The sequence below is a fragment of the Lycium ferocissimum genome, chromosome 9 (assembly GCF_029784015.1).
Source record: "Lycium ferocissimum isolate CSIRO_LF1 chromosome 9, AGI_CSIRO_Lferr_CH_V1, whole genome shotgun sequence".
NCBI lineage: Eukaryota > Viridiplantae > Streptophyta > Magnoliopsida > Solanales > Solanaceae > Lycium > Lycium ferocissimum.
In genome coordinates, this window is record NC_081350.1 from 22000588 (window position 1) to 22022727 (window position 22140).

A 22140-nucleotide genomic window follows, 5' to 3' on the forward strand; every position below is an offset into this window, starting at 1 on the left:
AGAAGTCTAAAAATGTTGATTTAAAATTAACTTTTTATCAGTTTAATATATTTAATTTCAAGAATTTAGCAATCAATATTATTGAAGATTAGATAGTTAAAATATCTTGTACAAATGCTGAGTCAGCATGTTAGTTATTCTGTTAGGATAGGTAGTTAGTGTTTAGATATTTTGAGCTCATCTTAGCTGTGTGTGAGCTGTCAATGTGTGTGATGTGTATATATGTAAACAAACACAGATGAATGAAGTAGTTTTTCATTCCCCATCTTCACCGACTCATTTCTCCTCCATTCTCTCTCGAATGTTCTCTCCTTCACTGACTCATCTAGACTCCATTGTTGAGCTTAAGCTCAAGCTGTATTGTTACCAATGATCTCAATTGCACTGCTTAACATGGTATCAAATCCCTAGAGGTTCGATTCGACTAAGAAATTTTGAGAATCTGTTGCGAAATGCAATCGCAAATAGCTTGGTTTTGTTCTTCGATCTATTAGGGTTTGTTCATTGATTGAAAATTACCTCTATTTGAGTCATAATTGGGGGTTTTTTCTCTGAGAATTTGAAGTGTAGATTCATTTTTGCATTCTAAGCATCACAAATCGCATTCGATAACAATCAAAGCATTTTTCTCCCATTCAAATCATAAATCTCATTAGTTAACAATTCAATCATGGCAATTGAAGTTTCGATTGACGAAAATACTGAACATGTTGTGAATACAGCAGGAGAAAGCATTACGGTTAGTGTAAGTAACCCTCTTTACATTCATCCTTCTGATAATGCTAGTTCTGTGTTAGTTCCCACACCTTTTGATGGGATAGGTTATCGTTCATAGAAGCGTAGTGTATTAAGATTCTTATCGGTGAAAAATAATATATGTTAATATGTTTTATCACTGGAGAGTGCAAAAGACCATATTCACAATCTCCAAAGCTTCGATAATGGGAGAGATGTGATGATATGGTCACATCTTAGATTTTGAATTCACTCAGTAAAGAAATTATTGATTGTCTAGAATATGTGGTTGATTCTGTAGAACTCTGGAGTGAATTAGAAGATAGGTATGATCAAACTAACAGAGCTAAGTTGTACCAAATTCTAAAGGAAATAAATGACTTGAGTCAAGGTATTTTAGATATCACTGGTTATTACACTCGTATGAAGAAACTGTGGGAAGAAATCAGTAATATAGTAGCAAGACACCAGTGCAGATGTCATTGTAATTGTGGTGGAAAGGACTTGATGATCATAGATGAACAGGATAGACGTGTCACACCCCCATTCCTGATAGGGCATGATGGGCACCCGACCCTTTCTTAGAGTCGAGCGAACCCACTGGCTCTCGTTATACTCTTAATCTCACTGGACTTGCAGGTCATGAATTGAAATGCATAACGGAAGCTATTTAGAAAATTATATACTCTTTTCGTCTTTCTTAAGCCAAGTAAACTGTAATCATACGAAATCGTAAAGTAATGCATGATAATACATCGCTACGAGCCGCTTGCAAACCGACATACTATATACGTGACTCTGTCCGCAAAGTCTCTAACATAAATCATCATACCATGACATGGATACTCGACTCGGCAACACTCCGAAAGAAACGGAGCTCGCCAATCCAACTCGGAACATCTTCTAGCCATATCCTCTACCTATCGTATACACCCTCGCGTGGCATGAAACGCACACGTCCACACAGAAGGGACGTCGCACGAATAATGTACCGAGTATGTAAGGCATGAATAATAACATAATATAGATATGGAAAGTAACAATGAGTAAGAGAGATAACCTGAACATCTGGATGCCTCATAAGGCGGATGTCATGCATGCTTAGCCTTTTAAAAAAAAAACATTTCATACATATACATAGTAACATGCCCGGCCATAAAGGCTCGGTGTGAAAGTAACATGCCCGGCCATGAAGGCTCGGTGTGATATATAAGTAGTATCATGCCCGGCCATTTAAGGCTCGGTGTTATCATCATTAGCCCGCGTCCAGTGCCTCCCGCGTCCGGGGCAATATCATAACATGCCCACCGCAAAGGGGTGTGCACATCTACGTGCTCGCCCGCCGACTATAGCGCGCGCGGGTGAGAAATACATACATATATATATATATAGCATGCATAAGAGCCCAATCAAAAGCCACAATCAGTACGGAGTGACGTAAGGTCGGTAACCTCCGATTATATTATGGAATAATTATCGTTGCTTTGTCTCACCTTGAAGGAACAATTAATTTAAGGTGAGACTATCAATGGAGGATAGAACTAAGAGCAGGCATAGAATAAGACCATAAATCTCATAGGGCATCGAGTCATGTACTTTTGGAATCTTAAAAGAGATAGTCATCATTCATGAACAAAATTGAGACATCAAGAAATAATTCAACGTTCTCATATCGTTATCGAAAACATAAACTTGGAAACCTTTAAGCATGAAATCATCCTCATCATTTTCATCATAATAATAATATTCTCATTTCTGACATCGTCGTTTTCATCATAAGGGCTCACATAGCCACAATCCTTGGGTTGGAAAAGAACATATGAATATTTCGGAAAATATTTATGGAATATCATGGAGGAAATCATGTCTCGGGATCTTAGACTTCTTAACTTTTGATAACATGGAGAAATTGGAAACATTTATGGAAACATAATCTAGGGATCATGCCTTTGAAATAAAGGGGAAACGAGCCTTAACATACCTGAAAGATAATTTCTCGACTTCCAACTTATTTCATGTCGTGCAATTCGCTGAAGATTATTCGTAGCCTCGTAATCTACATATACAACCATTCATACTATTATTAGAATCATCATCATACGCTCGTCTCGAAACTTTAATTAAAATCCTTTTAGATTCTGCCAAAATTCGGGCAGCATCTCCCCTATTTATATGCCTAGCCCGAAATTCCAATTCAACAACCAACACAACAATGACAATACCAACATCAATACAATCATTTCCATATCAATATACTTCCTAAAACATCCCACACGATGTTTCCTAAATTTCTTAACTAACCCACTTGCAATATGACGATTTAATAACTTTATTTCCGTAAAGAAGTTGCAATTAACACTAACAACATCAATAATAACATACCCAACATCCTACAAGGTAGATATATGTATTTCCATCCAAATTTCTCTTCAACACTCAATCCATAAATCAACAACATCAACACAACAATTATAACTTAATTCTTGCAATTATTCCTTAATCAAACTTGATAAAGAGAGAGATTTGAAGATTCATACCTTGTATTTACTCAAGTAACAAGATCTTCAATACCCACTTGTTTCCAAACTCACTCCAACACCAAACGAAATTATAATCGCGTCTACGTGTTGCCCGAGATTCGATTGGTATTTCATAGCTTGAATTTTTTGCTCAAAATCTCACTTTTAGGTGGTATAAGAGCCCTTTTCTTTTTGGCTGAATTTTCTGGAAATTTTCAGAGCATTTTGGATGATGAAAAATGGGGTTTTGACCCCTTTTATAATGAGTTGGGTCGGTACTGTAGCTACAGTACTGTAGCGGTACTGTAGCGTCCTGTTTCTGTGCGACAGTTCAGTTTGTAACGTCTATAACTCTCTACTCCGAGGTCCTATCAACAAGAGGTTTGTTGCATTACAAACTAGACTCGACTAACTTCATTTTAGGCTTTTGTTTCGCCTCAAAACTCCAAATATACTAGGAGATATGCCCCTCCAAAGTTGACTAAAGATCTGCTCAGCATTTCTTAAATTTTCGTCGAACTTATTTTCTTCAATTCGCTCGATCTCGAAATATTCCGAAACTCTCCATACATGATATTTATCACTTATTATACAAGTTAATGGCCATGTTCTTGTGTTTCAAAAATAGTCTTTCCCGATTACGACTTACGAGATCATAATCATCCTTTTTCTTCGTTGTTACATATTTCTCATGGCTTGTACCTTCCCAAACATCATGGGACGTCTCCGACACTCCATTACTATGGCGATGTACATGTCATGATCATGCTCTGAAAACACGGGGTGTAACAAGACGCTTGATCCAATTTCTTATGGGTTTGAAAGGAGTCTATACAATGATTAGAGGTAGCATATTGATGATGAATCATTTGCCTACAATGGGGCAAGCATTTGTTATCCTAGTACAAGAGGAAAAATAGAGGGAAATTAGGCCAATTAATCGAGCCTTTGCTGAGTTGACCTCACTGAATGCTAGCTCATCTGGTTCAAGGAATTTCAAGACAAATTATAGGGCAAGTACCAGTAATTCTGCAGGCATTAGTTCAGGAAACAGCAGGCCTAGGCCATACTGTGACTGACCAAGGATACTTGTTACAAGATACATGGTTATCCCAATCAAAACAGTCAAATGCCTAACACTGGGATGCACAATAGGTATAATAATAGAACACAAAACTATCAGAATCACAGCAGTAGCAATAATTCAAGAGGATACAACCAAACATGGGGAGTCATAATTACAATAACAATAACACCTACAATAACAGGTTCAATAAGGGAAAAGGAGTTGCTGCTAATGCTCATGACATGGATTCAGATGACACCACTAGTAAAGGAGTTGGAATTGAGACTGGTGGATCTGGGGATTATCAAAATGTGAAATTGTCCAGAGGACAATATGAACAGCTGGTTAGCATGATCCAGCAGTTCCATCCAGCAAAAGGGAACAACAATAATGGCAGCAGTATGATGAATGGTTCAGTGAACTTTGCACGTATTGTTGCTTGTACTTCCTCCATAGATTTTGATAAACTGTTATGTGGATGTTTTAAAGCAAATGCTAAAACATGGATCTTAGACTCAGGAGCCTCACATCATATGACCTTTAGTAAAACTCAACTCACAAGCATCATAACCTTGCCATATCCTCTATTAGTGAAATTGCCTAATGGCTATATGGTAAAGGTGATAGAAGTTGGAAACGTGACATTAACACCTTAGATCACCTTGTATAAAGTGTTATTTGTCCCATCTTTCAAGTTCAATTTAATTTCCATCAGTTCTCTGACCATGCATCTCAAGTGCATTACATCATTTTTCTAATATCTCTTGTCTTCTACAGGCCCCTTCACTGAAGAGACCTCTGGAGATTGGTAGGATACATGATGGATTATACTTCCTCCACTTAGACTGTTTGGAGAAGAACAACTGAACAGCTGAGAGGGGAGCAAATTCATGTCATTTCTCTAATTCTAGTTCTGTAAATAGGTCACACTGTCTGTGTCATCCTTTTATTTCAAATGATGTACGGAATCATTCCCATTCCCATAACTCCCACATTGTACATGCTTCTCTTTATTAATAATAAAGACAGTGTTCATTCTCATGTGTTTCCTAAGGATAATGTGGACTTGTTACGACAAATCAGAATTGGAAATGTACCTTTTAATAAAATGAAAGGGATACACTCAATACGAGTCCAATTTTCTTCCAAACAATCTTTCCTGTGTATAATTTGTCCTATGGCAAGACAAAGTAGATTGCCCTTTCCAGATAAGACTACCGTGACAAAAAATATTTTTGATCTTGTCCATGTTGACCTATGGGGTCCATACCATGTGACCACTCATGATTGATATAAATATTTTCTGACCATAGTAGATGATCATAGTAGGTCAACTTGGACTTATCTCCTTACCTGCAAAAGCAATGCACTACATGTACTTAAAACATTCGTCTATATGATTGAAAACAAATTCAAAAACACTGTCAAACTTCTCAAGAAAAATAATGGCTTGGAATTCAATATTAAAGATTTCACAGATTTCTTTCATGGCAAGGGCATTATACACCACAAAACCTGCCCATATACACCACAGCGAAATGGTGTAGTGGAAAGAAAACAGAAACATCTCCTTGAAATAGCCAGAGCACTGTTATTCCAGTCCAAGCTTCCTTTGAAATATTGGGGAGAATGTGTACTCACTGCCATTTACATAATTAATAGACTACCAACCACTCTGTTAAAGAACCTTTCCCCTTTTGAATTACTTCACAAATCAAAACCTATCTATTCACACGTAAAAAGCTTTGGCTGTTTGTACTATCCTACTTTACCCAAACCATATAAAGATAAATTTGAACCTAGGACTAAACCTCACGTCTTCATTGGATATCCCTATGCCACAAAAGGGTACAAAGTCTTAAATCTGAAGACAAGGAAGACACATATCTCTAGGGATGTCATATTTTGTGAAAGCACATTTCCTTTCTCTTTCCCAAATTATAAGTCTCGAAACTCTGTCATTCCTGATTTATATCCCTTCATGATGATAATAATAATAATACTACTCATACATTGCATGATCACAGGAGTAATACTGTCACAAATCCCTCTTTGTCATCCTCTCCACAAAACACCACAACTTTTTCACCATCAATTTTACCTACTAATTCCATTAATTTAACTGAACCAACCACAACCATTACACCAGCATCACTTCCGGTTCATTCTCCTCATCAGCCTAAACCAACTAGACAGGCTGAACCAACTAGACAGTCCTATAAAGTGCCCAAGCTCCCACCCTACCTTCAAGATTATCTCCATGCAGTTTCTAACCTAAAGTCAAATACAACATCTAGCACACCTACTCAGTATCTATCCTCTCTACATGCTTCTTTCTCTTTATCTAATCAAATTTCCTCTGATGATCTAAGTCCTGACAGTCAGCTCTTTGCTTTAAACATCTGTCATAATGGTGAACCAACTTCTTATGAGAAGGCAGCAACATGTCCTTTATGGCTACTAGCTATGACTCAGGAATTTAAGGCCCTTCACTCTAACAATACATGGGATATAGTGTCTTTGCCTGCAGGAAAGCAACCCATAGGTTGTAAATGGGTGTACAAAATCAAACATAAGGCAGATGGATCAGTGGAAAGATACAAGGCCAGACTTTTAGTGAAGGGCTATACTCAGCCTCAATGGGTGAACTACACAGAGACATTTTCTTCTGTTGTAAAAATGACAACAGCCAGGTCTTTTATTGATCTTATTGTGAAGAGATAGTGGGATATCTACCAATTAGATGCCAATAATGCATTCCTCTATGGGGACTTGCATGAAAAAGTCTACATGTGTGTGCCAACAGGACTAGACACAGGCGGATCAGGGGTGGTGTGTAAACTCAACAAGTCCTTATATGGCCTGAAGCAGGCCAGCAGATAGTGGTGTGAGAAGCTAACTGAAGCATTAAATTCTTGAGGCTACACTCCCTCCATGTATGACTATTTCCTATTCCACAAAAAGAAAGGTGATTCTACAGTGTTCTTTGTTATGTATGCAGATGAATTCTTATTGATAGAAACTGATTTAAATGAGATCAACAATCTCAAATAGCTTCTTGATGACACTTTTAAGATCAAGGATCTTGGAAAGTTACACTACTTCTTGGGCCTAGAAATACTATACAAGAGTGATGGTGTTGTAATCTCACAAAGGAAGTTCCTTTTGGAAATGCTGAAGGAGTTTAATTGCCATCATTACACCCATTTAAGCTCTCATTTATATCCAAATAAAAAATTGAAAGCCAAAGAAGGGGCACCTTTGGATGATCCTTCTATGTATAGGAAGTTAGTGGGGAAACTGAACTTCCTCACTAATACGAGATTAGATATAGCCTATGGAGTACAACACCTCAGTCAATTTAAGAAAGACCCCAGACAACCTAATTACCAAGTAGCAATTCATATGTTGAGGTACCTGAAAGTATACATAACTTTGGGAGTATGTTTGTCCAACAGATCTGACTACACCATAAGAGCTTATTGTGACTCAGACTGGGCTGCATACCTTGACACTAGGAGATCAGTTTTTGGTTACATTGTGTTTCTTAGGGATAGCCCTATTAGTTGGAAGTCAAGAAATAAGAAACCATCTCCCTTTCTTCAACAAAAGCAGAATACAAGGCTTTGAGAAAGGTTGTTGGTGAACCGGTATGGCTGAGTAGACTTTTTACTGAGCTTACAATTCCATTTCCTAGACCTATTTCTGTGTACTGTGATAGCCAATCATCCTTGCACATTGCTAAGAACCCCGTGTTCCGTGAAGGACCAAACATATAGAGGTGGATTGCCTCTTTGTTAGGTCTCAACTACAAGAAGGATTGATTTCTTTGCATCATATTGGAACTGGACAACAGGTTGTTGATGTACTTACAAAAGCTCTTACTGGACTCGAACATTCTTTTGTGATGAGCAAGTTATCAATGCTTCCCTCCCTTCCAACTTGAGGGGGCTATTGAAGATTATATAGTTAAAATATCTTGTACAAATGCTGAGTTAGCATGTTAGTTATTCTGTTAGGATAGGTAATTCTTTGTTTAGATATATTGAGCTCATCTTAGCTCTGTGTGAGTTATCAATGTGTGTGATGTGTATACATGTGAACAAACACAGATGAATGAAGTAGTCTTTCATTCCCTATCTTCACCGACTCATTTCTCCTCCATTCTGTCTCTAACGTTCTCTCCTTCACTGACTCATCTAGACTCCATTGTTGAGCTTAAGCTTAAGCTCAAGTTGTATTGTTACTAGTGATCTCAATTACACCGCTTAACAAATATGGTTATTGATTGATAATTTCCAAACACAGCAAAAGGAATTGTAGCTTTGGGTGTTGATAAGGAAAACATCTTTTTATCATGCTTATATATTTCTTCTAAAGTCTACATCTTGTTGGGATCCTTATGCATTCTGGTTATTATTTGGTTGAACACATGTGCAGCCCCCTAAACTTTTCTCTTTTTCCATTTAGATACCTCAGCTAAACCTTATTCCTATGGAACACTTTATTTTATTAGAAGTTGTACCTATTAAACCCCTCAAAAATAGTTAACCCAAAAATGTAAACGCGTGAAGATAGTGCGGAAGGCATGGGAAAAGACCAATTAAAAAGAGCATGTTAGCGGGAAAAAGAAAAAAAAACGTTACTCTTCTTCTCCAGGAGACACAAACCCAAAGAAAAAAAATAGTTTCTCCATCGACCAACGTCCAACCCCTCCTCATCTTTGAAATTTCCCCAACCTCAAAGATGAGTTTAAAGGTTAGGGATGTGATTAGTGCGGCACTAATTACATCCCTACCCTTTAAACTCATCTTTGAAGTTGGGGAATTTCAGAAAGACCCAATTATCAAATTGCTAAAGGATATATCAATCTTTGAGAAGAATCACCAATGAAATCCCAATTATCAAAATAAGTTTTATTTTATTTTTTTAAAAAAAAAATCTTCAATTGAGTTGTTGATCTTCCTATGAAGTTGAATTTTAGTGTATTTAACTTTGTTTCCGTTCAAGTTTGTATTTGGTTGGAGTGCGAAAATATGGTGAAATTGGACCCATGTAACTTCCCCGGTTCAAATTAGATATTTGAGGATGAAATTTCGCTGCTTTCATCTTTTTTCACTTTTGTTTCTTTTTGTTAAATTTTTGACACATGCTGAATCAAAAATGGGGGAGTTGGGTTCGGTGGTTTCCATTTGGCAGATGGCGACCTTTTTGGTGATTCAAAAATGGTGGAGATAATGGCTGTGATGGAGGCGATGGGTAAGGAAATGGTGGTGGAAATACCGTGCGGTAGTGAATTGATGATAGCAAATTAGAGAAGTAGAGATGGTGGAAGGAGAAAGACAGGAAAAGGGGGGGTAGGAGGAAGGAGAAAGACAGGAAAAAAAAATTTGTGGCACTCCACGCTTTCAAAGGAGGTGAATTACACTCATTGTGACACGTCAGCAACTTTTGTTTGATTGAAACACCTTTAACTAAGTTTAAGTGTTCAATTGGAATAAGATTTAGTTAAGATGCCTAATTTTTTTAAGTGTTCAATTGGAACAAGGTTTAGTTAAGATGCCTAATTGAAAAAATTAGACAAGTTCAAGGCAGCCTTGTTATTTCTATTGTCAAGTTTCTATCAGACTCAACTTCTTTTTCTTTCCTAATCGTCCATGATCATGACCATTTCCAGTAATAAGTACTCCGCAAATATAATTTAGTATTTAATTATTTGTAGCTGTTATAAACTGTTTGTCTCTTCTAAGACGATTATAAGATTAATAATTAGTCCTCATAGTTGTTGAGCCAACTTCACAAGTCAAATGTTTAATAATTTACCATTTATGACTTGGTAATGCATAAGCCTAATTCACACTTTGCTTAGGGAAAGTTTGACGACTAATTCAAACAATCTTTTTTCTATAAATAGGCATACCTCTCTTATGATATTAATCACATATAAACAGAGAACAATAACAAATTAGATTATTTCAATATATACAGAGTTTTAATCAATTTGTGATGGCTCTCAAGTACTTTGCCTTGACCATTGCCATTTTGGCCGTGGTGACTCCAATAAGCCATGCATCTGATCCTAGTCCTTTGCAAGATTTTTGTGTTGCTGTTAATGACTCCATGGCTGCTGGTAAACCACAACATTTGATACTTATTTCAATCACAGCTATCGCATTTCATGCCTATTTTGTTTCCTCTTTACTTGTGCTTATTGTTATTTTTACTTTCTAATTGTGATTTCTATACAGTTTTCGTGAATGGAAAATTCTGCAAGGATCCAAAGGATGTCAATGCTGATGACTTCTTTAGACCAGGTCTAAATATGCCTGGAAATACTTCAAATCAACTTGGATCTGCTGTAACTGCTGTAAACGTCAACAACTTACCTGGACTCAACACTCTGGGCATTTCTTTAGCTCGTATTGATTACGCACCATACGGTCTCAACCCACCTCATACACACCCCCGAGCAACTGAGTTTCTTGTTGTCCAAGAGGGCACGCTCTATGTTGGATTTGTCCTTTCCAACCCCGGTCCAAATATGAAGAATAAACTCTTTACCAAGATTCTACATGCTGGAGACGTGTTCGTTTTCCCAATAGGTCTCATTCATTTTCAATTTAACGTGGGAAAGACTAAGGCTATTGCACTTGCTGGACTGAGTAGTCAAAATCCAGGAGTTATCACTATTGCAAATGCAGTATTTGGCTCAGACCCACCAATCAATGACGATGTCCTCGCCAAAGCATTCCAAGTTGATAAGAAAGTTATCGATCACCTTCAAGCACAATTCTGGTGGGACAATAACTAAAACAGTATAAGCCAAATAATTCTACGGTGCCATTATTTGTGGTTGTTTTTGGAATTTAAGAATCATAAATAAAATTAGGATCTAGTCCATTGGACTAGTCTTCCCTAATCTTTGTATTTTATGTACTAAACGAGGATTTCTTGTGGTGTGTTTAAGTAAAATTACGTTCATCATTTTGCTGTGGTTTTGTTCTCAGAAAGACCATAGACGTGTGTCAAATTAAAACACGTCATGGTATTTGTGATATTTAAATTTGTCTACACTGTTAGTGCAATTTTTATGATACACAAGTGAGGCATTTCTGGATACCAGAAGATTATTGCTCGTATAAACGAGTTGCAAAGAGCATTAGTCCATTATTAGAAAAAGAAATAGTAAACAACTGTTATTTTGGTTCTTTATTTTTGGCTTATTAATTCAAGAAAGAATGAAAAAGGGAATTAGTTAAGCAGCGGCCACGTAACTCCATAAAGATTAACTAAAAACGAGCAGTTGTTGACTCAATTGTGAACATAGGGTTGACTGCTTTTAGAATGCAAATTTTGCGTCTCAAATTATCTGGAGTGATTTCTAAGAATAGTTATATCAAATTAGTTATCGTTTTGAAATCACTACAAAAAAAGGCTCAAATTACGGTGGTTATATTTGCAATTTGTTTTCACGGCTGTTTTTAAAACCCTCGCAATAACGTACACCGCAATTTGACTGCGGGAGGTTTTAAAGAACCGCTGTAATATTTTAGCGGCGGTCAAGTTGGTCATTTGGCGGCGGTTTTAACCTCCGCAAGTTGCTTCTTACAAAAAAAAAAAAAATTGCTTTCATTTTTGCGGGGTTCTAACCTCCACAATTCTTTATGAAATTTATTTTTACATTTCTTTTTGCAGGGGTTATAACTTTCAATTTTTTTAATTATTATTAAGTTACAATTAATGTACATATAAAGTATAATTGCATAATTAGACCTACCAAATCATTGTTCAGAAGTATCTTTATAATAAGAAATATCACTATTTATTTGAATCATAAAAATAGGGAAAAGTATTCAAAACACACTCAAACTATGGCCAAAATTGCCATAACACACCTCAACTTTGCGGGGGTCCTATGACCCCCCTGGACTTATTTTTTGTGTATTATTTTCGCTTTCAACCGGTGACCTGGACTAGCAAGTGTAGCTACTCTCCTTCAGCGCGTAAGAGATGATAAAAACTATATGGACCAGTGTATATTTGCCACATGGCCGTCCAAATAACGTTTTTAATTCCCCAAATCCAATCTTAAATCCCCACAAACGGCTAGATCTTCTTCTCTTCTTCCACATTGAGTTCTTCCCCAAATTTTTTGGTAAATTTCTTCTCTTCATGTTTCAATTCTTACCCAAGATTGGATTCTTACAATTTCTTTCCCAAATTTCGATTAAAATTCGGGTTAGCTATGGAAGAAACAAGATTGGATTTGAATAAGCTTTGTATGGACAATGAAGATCCAATGTTGAATGAGGAGGTGCGATGCAGTCATGGTGTGTTTCTCCCATTGAAGACTTCCTGGTCTGACAACAATCCCGGAAGAAGATATTGGTCTTGCCCCTACTATGGTTCGAAGAAGTGTAAATTTTTTCGATGGAGGGATCTTTCCAAAGTTGATGAAAGATCGAAATACATTATTCCAAAGTTGGTGAACAAAATGAAGGAGATGCATGGAGAATTAGCTTCAAAAGAGAAGAAAATTAAGGAGATGGAAGAAGGATGTGGAAGTTCCAAAATTGCTGAGATGTTGAAAGAGATTGAAATGGAAGAACAATCTGCCTCAAGTGATATGAAAATGAAGGAGATGGAAGAACAATCAAGTGTGATTAATCCGGGCGAAATTGAAAATGCAAAAGAGGTAAAATCGAAAAAGAAAGGGATCAACAACTTTAGCTCTAATTTGATTTTCACATTTTGTATCTTGTTTTGTTTTGGTATTTGGATCGGTTGGTTAATGCGAGGAAATTCTTCAACTTGTCATGACCAATTGCCTTAGTGTTTCTTGTATTTTTGAAGTTGAATGGTTTAGTTTGTGCTTGATGTTAGGTAGGCGTGCTTGGAAAAATGTCTTTTGTGTTGTGGTTAATGTTAGGTAAGAACTACTTTTCTATTTTATTTTGTCTTGTGGTTAATGTATGTTAGGAATCCTTTCTAGTTTTCTTTTGTTTTGTGTTTAATGTAAGTTTGAAATTGATGAATGAAATCCCTTTAATTTAGAAATCAAAGGTGTTACATGTGCTCCAACATAAACCTTGCTTAAATTGAAAACACGGAGACCGGTCTAATCTATTTCTATGATCTCTTTTTTTTTCAACAAGGAAGTGTATCCGGTCTCTAGCGACGACACGGTGCCTTGAAACACAATATATCCCCCGTCCCGAATCCGTTAGCATCTATAAATTCTTTCCATCCTTGATAGAGCGCGTATGAGCACCAACTTTGTATTTCATTTTGTATGAAGTTCGGGTTCGAACCCCCGCTATGCATAAAATAAAAAAATAATTTCGCAAGGCGGATCGGGGAGTGTATGCCGGATCCGGCCATACAATCTTTAAGAAAAAAGTTAAAGTTATGCCGGATCCGGCATAACTAAATGTCTGCCCTCAAGACAAAGTACGCACTCCTCGACAGACTTTTAGTTAAACATAACTAAAAGTCACTTGGGAGGCATACAAAATTTAAACTTTGCCTTATAAGGCAAACTTTTTTTTTTTTGGTTGAAAGTCTATTTTATTCCATCCAAAAAACTTTTACAGCATAATACTTTTCCATGTAACTTTGGTTTATATGCTTGAAAAAATACATATATATGCTTCAAGGCAAAGTTTGCCCATAAGGCATAAGTGTGCCCCCATCGGCATAAGTTTGGTAAATCCTTAACAAGTTTATGCCGATGGGGGCATACTTTTAAAGGGAAAACTTTTATGCCGGATCCGGCATAAACTTGTGAAGGAATTATCAAAGTTATGCGGATCGGCATAAACTTGTGTAAGTGAAAGCCTATATTTATAATGTCTTTTGCAATAAATTCCCCACTACTAACCCCCAACCACCTTAGCTGTTTTTGACCACCTTTAAATCCGGTCAAAAGCTTGACCACATTTGGTTTGCAACATTAATTTTGTTCAAAATGCTTGACAGATTTGGTGAGCAACATTAATGCAGTTCAAATGCATGACCAACTTATTTCACTTGGTCCATAAAAGCTTTGAAAAAGCATTTGCACCAACATAGGTTGCACATTCTGGACATTAAACATGTGCACCAACAATTTCAAATAGAAACAGACATTCTGGACCGGACATTAAACATGTGCACTGATGTTACTGCTGAAAGAGACAGGACTTAATAATAGAAACAGACCCTGCTATATATAAACACTTGCACCAATATAAGTTTGTACAAAAGTAGTGCATCACATTCATGATGATGCAACATTCAAGTGCAGTAGCATAATGTCACAAAACAAGCATCTTGACGCCTACTTTAGTTTGTTTATGAACTGCAAAAACTAACAACTGCATTAACTTGTTCTACCAACTACCAACATATTAACACTACTTTCATGGATCCTTTGTCTGCGAGTTCGGGGTTGCTGTTACTTTTTTCCTTTTATTTACCCTCATCTCTTCAAGCTGGCTTGATGTCATTCTTCGCTTTGCCCTTCCACCTCACTCAGTCCTTGCTTTGTGACCAAGGTCCCAAGAATATCACCGACCTTATATGCTTTCTTGGAGCGAAAGATCAATTATCCTACTACTTGGCAAGCCATGCCGTAGACAAAGCAAAACAATTGTTTATAGTTAGTAAACTCACTTGCAACAAATATACCCAATCCAACAAATATTTCAGCTCTTACATTGTATGTTGTAAATCCATTTTTGCGACAAATATACCCATTCCAACATGATCTAGGCCTTTTGTAAGGGGTAGTTCTTCCTCTTTCATTATCAACAATGTTACACTAGAAGCTTGAGAGGTTTTTCTTGGTCTTCCCCTCCTCACATTAGACTCGAGAAGACGGAGTTGATCGGGTGCATTGGGCGCAACGGGTGCGGACTAGAAGCTTCGAGAGGTTTTTCTTGGTCTTCCCTCCTCACGTTAGGGCGAGAAGCAAAGCGGGTTGATTGTGCATAACTTGTTGCATTTTCAAACCATTTAGCACTAATGGTTGTCCTCCTTGTTCCCATACCTCTTGTTGGTGCTTGAGAAGTACTCTTTGGCCTTGCACCTGCTGGTGGTGGTGCTTGAGAAGTACTCCTTGGCCTTGCACTTGCTCTCGGACATATTACATTCCATTGACTTCTTTATGTTGATTTCTAGTACCCTCAGTGCCATTGGAGATATATTAGTTAACCATGTTTTTGGAAATTGACTCAACTGACCTATTCTAGTCATTACCTTAACTCTAATCTCTTCAAGCATAGTGATAATGGTTTTATGCCTTGGTCCTAAAATCCAGCATTGAAGCTCTCGGACATATTATTGTCCACACTATCACACTTAATGTCGATTCTAAAGTACGCTTTTACACCAAGTTTCGGGTGGGTAGTACGGTAAATCCGCAACAATATCCTTACCATCCTTGGCAGCAAGTTGTTTCATTTTGTCCGTATTTATCTTCATCTCTCCTTCAAAGGTGCTTTTTGCACACTTCCAGAATTGGTTCCTTCTTTGAAGACCTCTCCATTCTTTTGACCAGTTGGCTAGGATATGTCTTGCACACATCCTGTGCTCCACCAGTGGTAACAATTCTTTCATAGCTGATTGAAGCCCCTACAATTTTGAGAAACAATTATATATGAACGGACGAAACTAAATGAAGAAAAAAAAGTGATTGTCATACCTTTTGCATGTACGATATCACGGTGTAGTTTGCTGCCATCTCCCATTCCCAAATCAGCTATCAACAATTTCAAAAACCATGTCCAAGTGTTCTTATTCTCATATTCCACTATAGCCCAAGCAATAGGCAACATTTGATTATTAGCATCTTTAGCAACAAAGTGACAATAGTTGTCCTTTGGTTATTCCCTTTAAGAAACAACCATCCAAACCAATACATTTCCTACGCCCACCTAAAAAGCATTTTTTCAAAGCATCAAAGCAAATATAAAAACTTTCAAACACCAACCTACCACTTTCACCGCAGTCATCAACCTTAACAACACAAGTACTCCCAGATTAGTCCTCAACATTTCATCCCTATAGTCAAATATTCTTCCAAACTCTAACACATGATCACCCATGATTTCTTGGAGTACTTTAGCTCTAGCTCTCCACGGCAAGTGGTTTTTCCAACATGTATATTAAGTTCTTCCCTAATCAACCTGCCGAAACTTGAAAATCCTAATGTTTGGTCGTTCAGTAATTCTATTCTTGTAATGTTTAGACAAGAACTTAGCATTGCACATGTAATTTCTAGTAGTCTTGACACACCTATGTTTAGGATTGTAGGTTTTGATCATGAAATCATTAGTCTTCTTGTCAAGACTTGCATATAGCGACCATGGGCGCCCATCCCTACACCTCACCCTAACCTTTTTGGGCTCATTGACAAATTTCTCTAATCGCACACCCCTTGAAGTGCATATTTTGTAACAAAGATCCCTAAACTCATTCACATCCTCAAAAACCATCCCCAACTCCCACATCACTTTTTCAATAGTTTTGTCAAAAATTATCCTTCTCCTAGCCCTCCTAGACCCTCGACTCATCATCCGTATCCGATTCAACACTATATGCATCGAACCGACATACATCGGCTCATCCCCAAAGAACCTTACCTTTCAAGCTTGTATACAGCCAGTAGCTTCATCAAAGCCCGTATCCGGACCAACTTCACCAACAGGAATTTCTCCGGTGGTCATTTGGTATCCTTTCTCTTCTTTTCCTCCTCCCGATATGACCTCCTTTCGGCCCTCAAATTTATGCACTCTTCATGAACATCATCACTTTCATGTTCGAAGATCATGTTCATTAAAGAGTTCGATTTTGGTCGACTCGTAACTATCATCGTGACCGGTCGATTCAAGAATAGGAAATTCACTACTTAACGGGTCTTCGTATAAAGAGAGCTTTCACCCATTCGGTTCAAGCACTACATAGCTTTCAAGAGGCCGCCGGTTCTTTATTAAAAGCAAACCCATCCTTCTTCGATACCCCCATCCCTTTCTTTATTAAAAGCGACCAAAGATTCCTATTGGGGCTAGTGTATTCCAACAAAGCAATGGGACCATCTACATTATCTAAATTATCAACCATGTGATATAGATTTCAATAGTATCCCATTTTCAAAACTTTGTGAAATTTCGAAAATGTCCCATCGCTTTGATTTCTACAACACTATCACTATTAGGTATCCTAACACAAAATGAACAACTTGTAGTATACCCTAGTTCTTTAATATAATCCCTTAGTTCAAAAAAGGACAACCTATCCACATCAATATCCAAAAACTCGTTATTTGTCCACCCTCATACTTTGGTTGGCCACTACTAACATCCAAAACCCCACCATGATACCATCTCAATGTTACTAATACAAACCCACTCATACTCGAAATTACAATTCAAGAATAGTACAAACAATCGTTACCACACATATACAATAACAATAGATGGCCAACAACAATCACAACCCCACACACACATCAAATAACAACAATTAAATTCAGACTTTCCGACAATACAAGGCCAAACAAGCAGTATAAAATCACATTTTGGGGTGAAAATAAATTGGACGCAATTACAACAGTAATACTACACGACATAAGATTACACATCTCTTAACCCCAAATAACCCCAATTTAAACTAGGAAAAACCCATAACTTTTTAACAAACCCTAGAAATTCATACGACAATTCCATAAATCCTATATAATATGGAAAAAAATAAACTTTATGCGTACAAATACCGACAAAGAACAAGACTAACCTCGGGTATTTTTTCGCTCACAAAAAGCTTGAAGATCAATCGACGATTTCGGTCAAAATCCACCGCGATGTTACCACCTAAAGTTAGTTTAACTATGATTCACACCGATTTGCGCTTAAAATGGTATTTGAGTGATTAATATAGAAATCGAGTGGAAGGTGAGAGAGAATTTTGGATTTCAAATTTTGGAAACCAAAATAATGAAAATGACCCGTCCGATTTTAATTTTATGAGCGCGTGCATACACTCAAACTCGTTTAAGTGACTTTGTCCTATTGAAAGCGAAAATAATACACAAAAAATAAGTCCGGGGGGTCATAGGACCCCCGCAAAGTTGAGGTGTGTTATGGCAATTTTGGCCATAGTTTGAGTGTGTTTTGAATACTTTTCCCATAAAAATATAAGCAATATCACAACTCATCAAAATTCTAGGTACACCTTTATGCCCAAATAAGATAAGAATTGAGGAAAAAATTCTACTTCACCTTCTCTATATACACGGTGCTTAATTCGAATATATACTTAACCAGCCTCCTGCCGCTTTACTTGTTCCCCAAACTGGGCCGTTGATCTTTAGGCACTTTACAAGTAGACGTTGCGGAACAATCTCCATTTGGCTTTGGCATTCTAAGGCAGTTGATTAGTTAGATTAGATATTAACCCATCAAAGTATTTTGCCTCCAACTGTTTGTATTCGTCAAGGAGGACTTTCCTTCAAGGAATAACAGTGCTCTAAGAAAAAGCAAGAGACAAATATTTGCAAATTATATGGGCAAATAAAAGAAAGTTATTGAAAAAACAAAGTTAAAGAAACATCTTCAAGAATTAGATTAAGAAACTGGCAGGCCTGCAGGCTACCTATGGTACCAAGCTGACTTCTTCGATGACCGACTGTGAAAATATTGCTCAGGTTCCTCATCAGAAACTTTTCGCACAGACCCTTCAATTCTTACCTAGAGTCCACATTCTTGTTTTAAGATTCATTCCGAAACAGAGAAAAAAAAAACATTTTTATAAACAATAACAGTAATTATCAGCAGCAGGAGATACAACCATGTCATATTATTCAACAACCAATGTAGACTTCACATGGATTTGAGTTTCTTTTAATAGGTAACTTTTACTCATAAATGAGTGCTTAATATATATAAGCACTAGAAATTACAAAAACACTTTCCTTTTAATTTGGCAGGTAACTAAAAGTACGAATATCATATACATTTTCCATATTCCACCAAAATGCTAAGAATTATAGAGACTTGAAATAGGTAGTGTCTTCTGAATGACTTTTAGTATGCACTACCATACAAAAGAGCAGAACTAATCGGACAAAGCCATCCTTGTCAAACCTTTTCAGCAATACGATCCTTGATGAACTTCAGTTTAAAAACAGTCATAAAATGCAATAAGTTTATGGTCCAAGTAAGAGATAAACGAACTTATCTAAGCATTAAACTAGAACCAACATATAAACAATTTGAGATGCTAATCAGAGATTCAATTGAACCAATAATATTACCAAAAATCCCAATGATCTAGCTTTTTATTATGGTTACAACTTACAAGTATCACAAAGTTGGTTTATATAGTTAAGAAATGAGAAAATTAGAGTCACTTGCCATTCAATGCAGATGGACAATATTCTATTTGCTTGGCAAGCAAAGGGCATTGGAAAGACAAGGAGGCAGAACCATTGTTATATCTACAAGATATAGGCTCTCATCACAATTTCTTAATGATTAGATAATGCAAGAGAGAAAGGGGCGTGAGAAGAGGTAAAATCTTGTAGCATATTATTACAGCAGGTCGTTTAAAAAATAAAATAAAATGAAATAATTTTTGCAAAAGCCAGACACTCACGGCTTGCCATTTTTGCCAGTCGTTGACTAGGCCATGGCATTTGGTTCCTTCAAGCCTGCCGCCACTGCATCATCAAACCACTTTTGGAACTGCATAAAGACAAGGCAGATCTAATTATAAAACGAGAACCAACTCACTGAAACAATTTGAGACGCTAATCAGCGATTCAAATGAACCAATAATCTTACCAAAAATCCCAATGATCTAGCTTTTTTTTTTTTTTTTTTATGGTTACAAGTATCTATGAATCATCCACAATCGGAGCAAATATAAGCCTTGGTAATTAGCAAGTAATTAAGAAAATGATTAGTAAAGGAAAAATGTAAACAAATACTATAAAGAAAATGATTAGTAAAGCAATTCAAAGCTAAAAACAACTAAATTGATTTACTGATCGAAAAGGCATGAAAACGAGGAACGAGAACTGACAAATCAGATAAATCTTCAAAGCTTCGGATTCTAGATGAATCCATTAATGTTATAAGAAGTGAACCTTCTTGCATCTATCATTGGACCAGGTGCTAAGAACTCCAAATCAGTAGAGATTGATTTGCTATATCCGGATTCATAATCTAAATAAACAAAATTAGTTTGGTCAAATATTCAAAATTTAGACAAGAAACTTAATTAAGAATACACAAACATTTGACTACCATTCACTCACTCGCTTTGGAAACCAATCAGGAAACTCCTTATTAAGTCTCTTTTCTATTTCTGTTGGCAAAGGTTTTCGATGACCCCTTGAACACCTTCTTATGTGATCCCTAAATTCACTACAAAGGAGTTGATTGTATCAATTTTAATCACTTCACTCTAATGTTTAGCTAAAGGCCTCCGCACTTACAGCAAATCCATAGCTCGACACAATTCAATTCTACATAATTGGAGCTATTCTCTGTCATTTTTTGTAAATAAAAAACTAGTACAAGAAGCTGAAGAAGAGGAAAGGAACTGGACTAGCTAGCTCTATATGCAGAGGTGTCTTCGCTATTTTTAATTATATATGCATGACATTAATAAAGCTGAATATACTAGTTGTAGGTGCATCAACGTAATTGTAGATACAAGCTCATTTTGGACCAAATATACAGTTCTTCCCCTTGTCAAACAGACCCTGTTTGCTTCTGCAAGAGAACAAACAGGTAATGTTTGGATAAATCTCACCAGATAATGGAAGTATTGAAATATAAAGCAATAACAAAATAATACTAGCAGATTCCTTGGTTATAGCTAATAGAGCTCTATTAATACAACATCAAATCACCTTCGACAATAATTTCAATCCGTAATATCCATGATAATCAAATTGTTCAAGCAATTCTACAATGAGGGAAAGAAATAGAGTAATAAAAAACGAGGGAAAGTAACTATTTGTGGCGCATTCTTTTTTTTTTTTTTTTTTTTTTAAGGTCTAGCAGAGGCTTTAACCCCCGCAAATCCAATGAAAATTAGTGGGGCCTACATTAACCTCCACAATTAATATAATTTTGCGGAGGTTATAATAACCCTGCAATTAAACCTCTGCAAATCCAGCATTTTCTTGTAGTGACATATCATACATTTGTTAGTTAATTTGGCACAAACATCATATGAAAGTAAGTTTTTACCCTGTGGAGAGGTAGTCCTTCAGCACAAGAATTTGCTATTATAGTAAATAACAATTAAGTTTGATTACACAAGTTATGCTAAGAACATGAAAAATGAAATTTTGGCTCTGGCTCTGATCAACTAGCTAGCACAACTACGGCCAAATCCAATCCTTCCCCCTTCCAAATCATAAAGCACATTGAATCCACGTTGTTGAACGATACCAATAATGCTATTACTATTAGTATAGCTTTCCGTTGCAGCAAAAGCCAAACAATTTACTGTATCACGTTTCTTCCATATAGTTCCACTGTTTGACAAAGTCACATCAATAGTACTCTCTTCTCCAAAATGGAATTTAATCTCTAGTAACACAAATGGTTCGTTTCCCTCTAAGTGATAGCAGGTGTCTAGGAGCTCATCGACATCTTCTAATAATGTATAATTCGTCATGGACTGTCTAATAGCATCACTAAGTGCAGAGTATACCACTTGTGGCAATCGAGTGATGATCGTTCCACTGTCTATAATTGTACCTCCATATGTGAATTTTCTAGATGAGACATCGAGTTTGTTTCCATCTACACTTATACCAACTAG

General features: G+C 36.7%; 2 protein-coding genes and 1 long non-coding RNA gene across 3 annotated transcripts in view; 1 reads left to right on the plus strand and 2 right to left on the minus strand.

Moving 5' to 3' along the window:
- Positions 1-10249: 10249 nt before the first annotated feature.
- On the plus strand, positions 10250-11304 carry LOC132029893 (putative germin-like protein 2-1). The gene is made up of 2 exons (XM_059419293.1): positions 10250-10450; positions 10569-11304. Exons 1-2 carry the CDS (start codon positions 10327-10329, stop codon positions 11129-11131), a joined length of 687 nt encoding a protein of 228 aa, XP_059275276.1. The 5' UTR covers positions 10250-10326; the 3' UTR covers positions 11132-11304.
- A 7185-nt stretch (positions 11305-18489) lies between these two features.
- Positions 18490-22140, minus strand: part of LOC132069306 (uncharacterized) — a 4827-nt gene continuing 1176 nt past the window's right edge. The window contains exons 2-3 of the long non-coding RNA XR_009417735.1: positions 19954-20042; positions 18490-19046 (exon numbers count right to left, since the gene is read on the minus strand). This is a non-coding gene — a long non-coding RNA (uncharacterized LOC132069306). The remainder of the gene's footprint in view (positions 19047-19953; positions 20043-22140) is intronic.
- The window catches only part of LOC132029462 (aspartyl protease family protein At5g10770-like), a 651-nt gene continuing 117 nt past the window's right edge, over positions 21607-22140 (minus strand). The window contains exon 2 of the mRNA XM_059418720.1: positions 21607-22136. Within this exon, the coding sequence (XP_059274703.1) occupies positions 21682-22136 (455 nt within the window). The 3' untranslated portion in view covers positions 21607-21681. The remainder of the gene's footprint in view (positions 22137-22140) is intronic.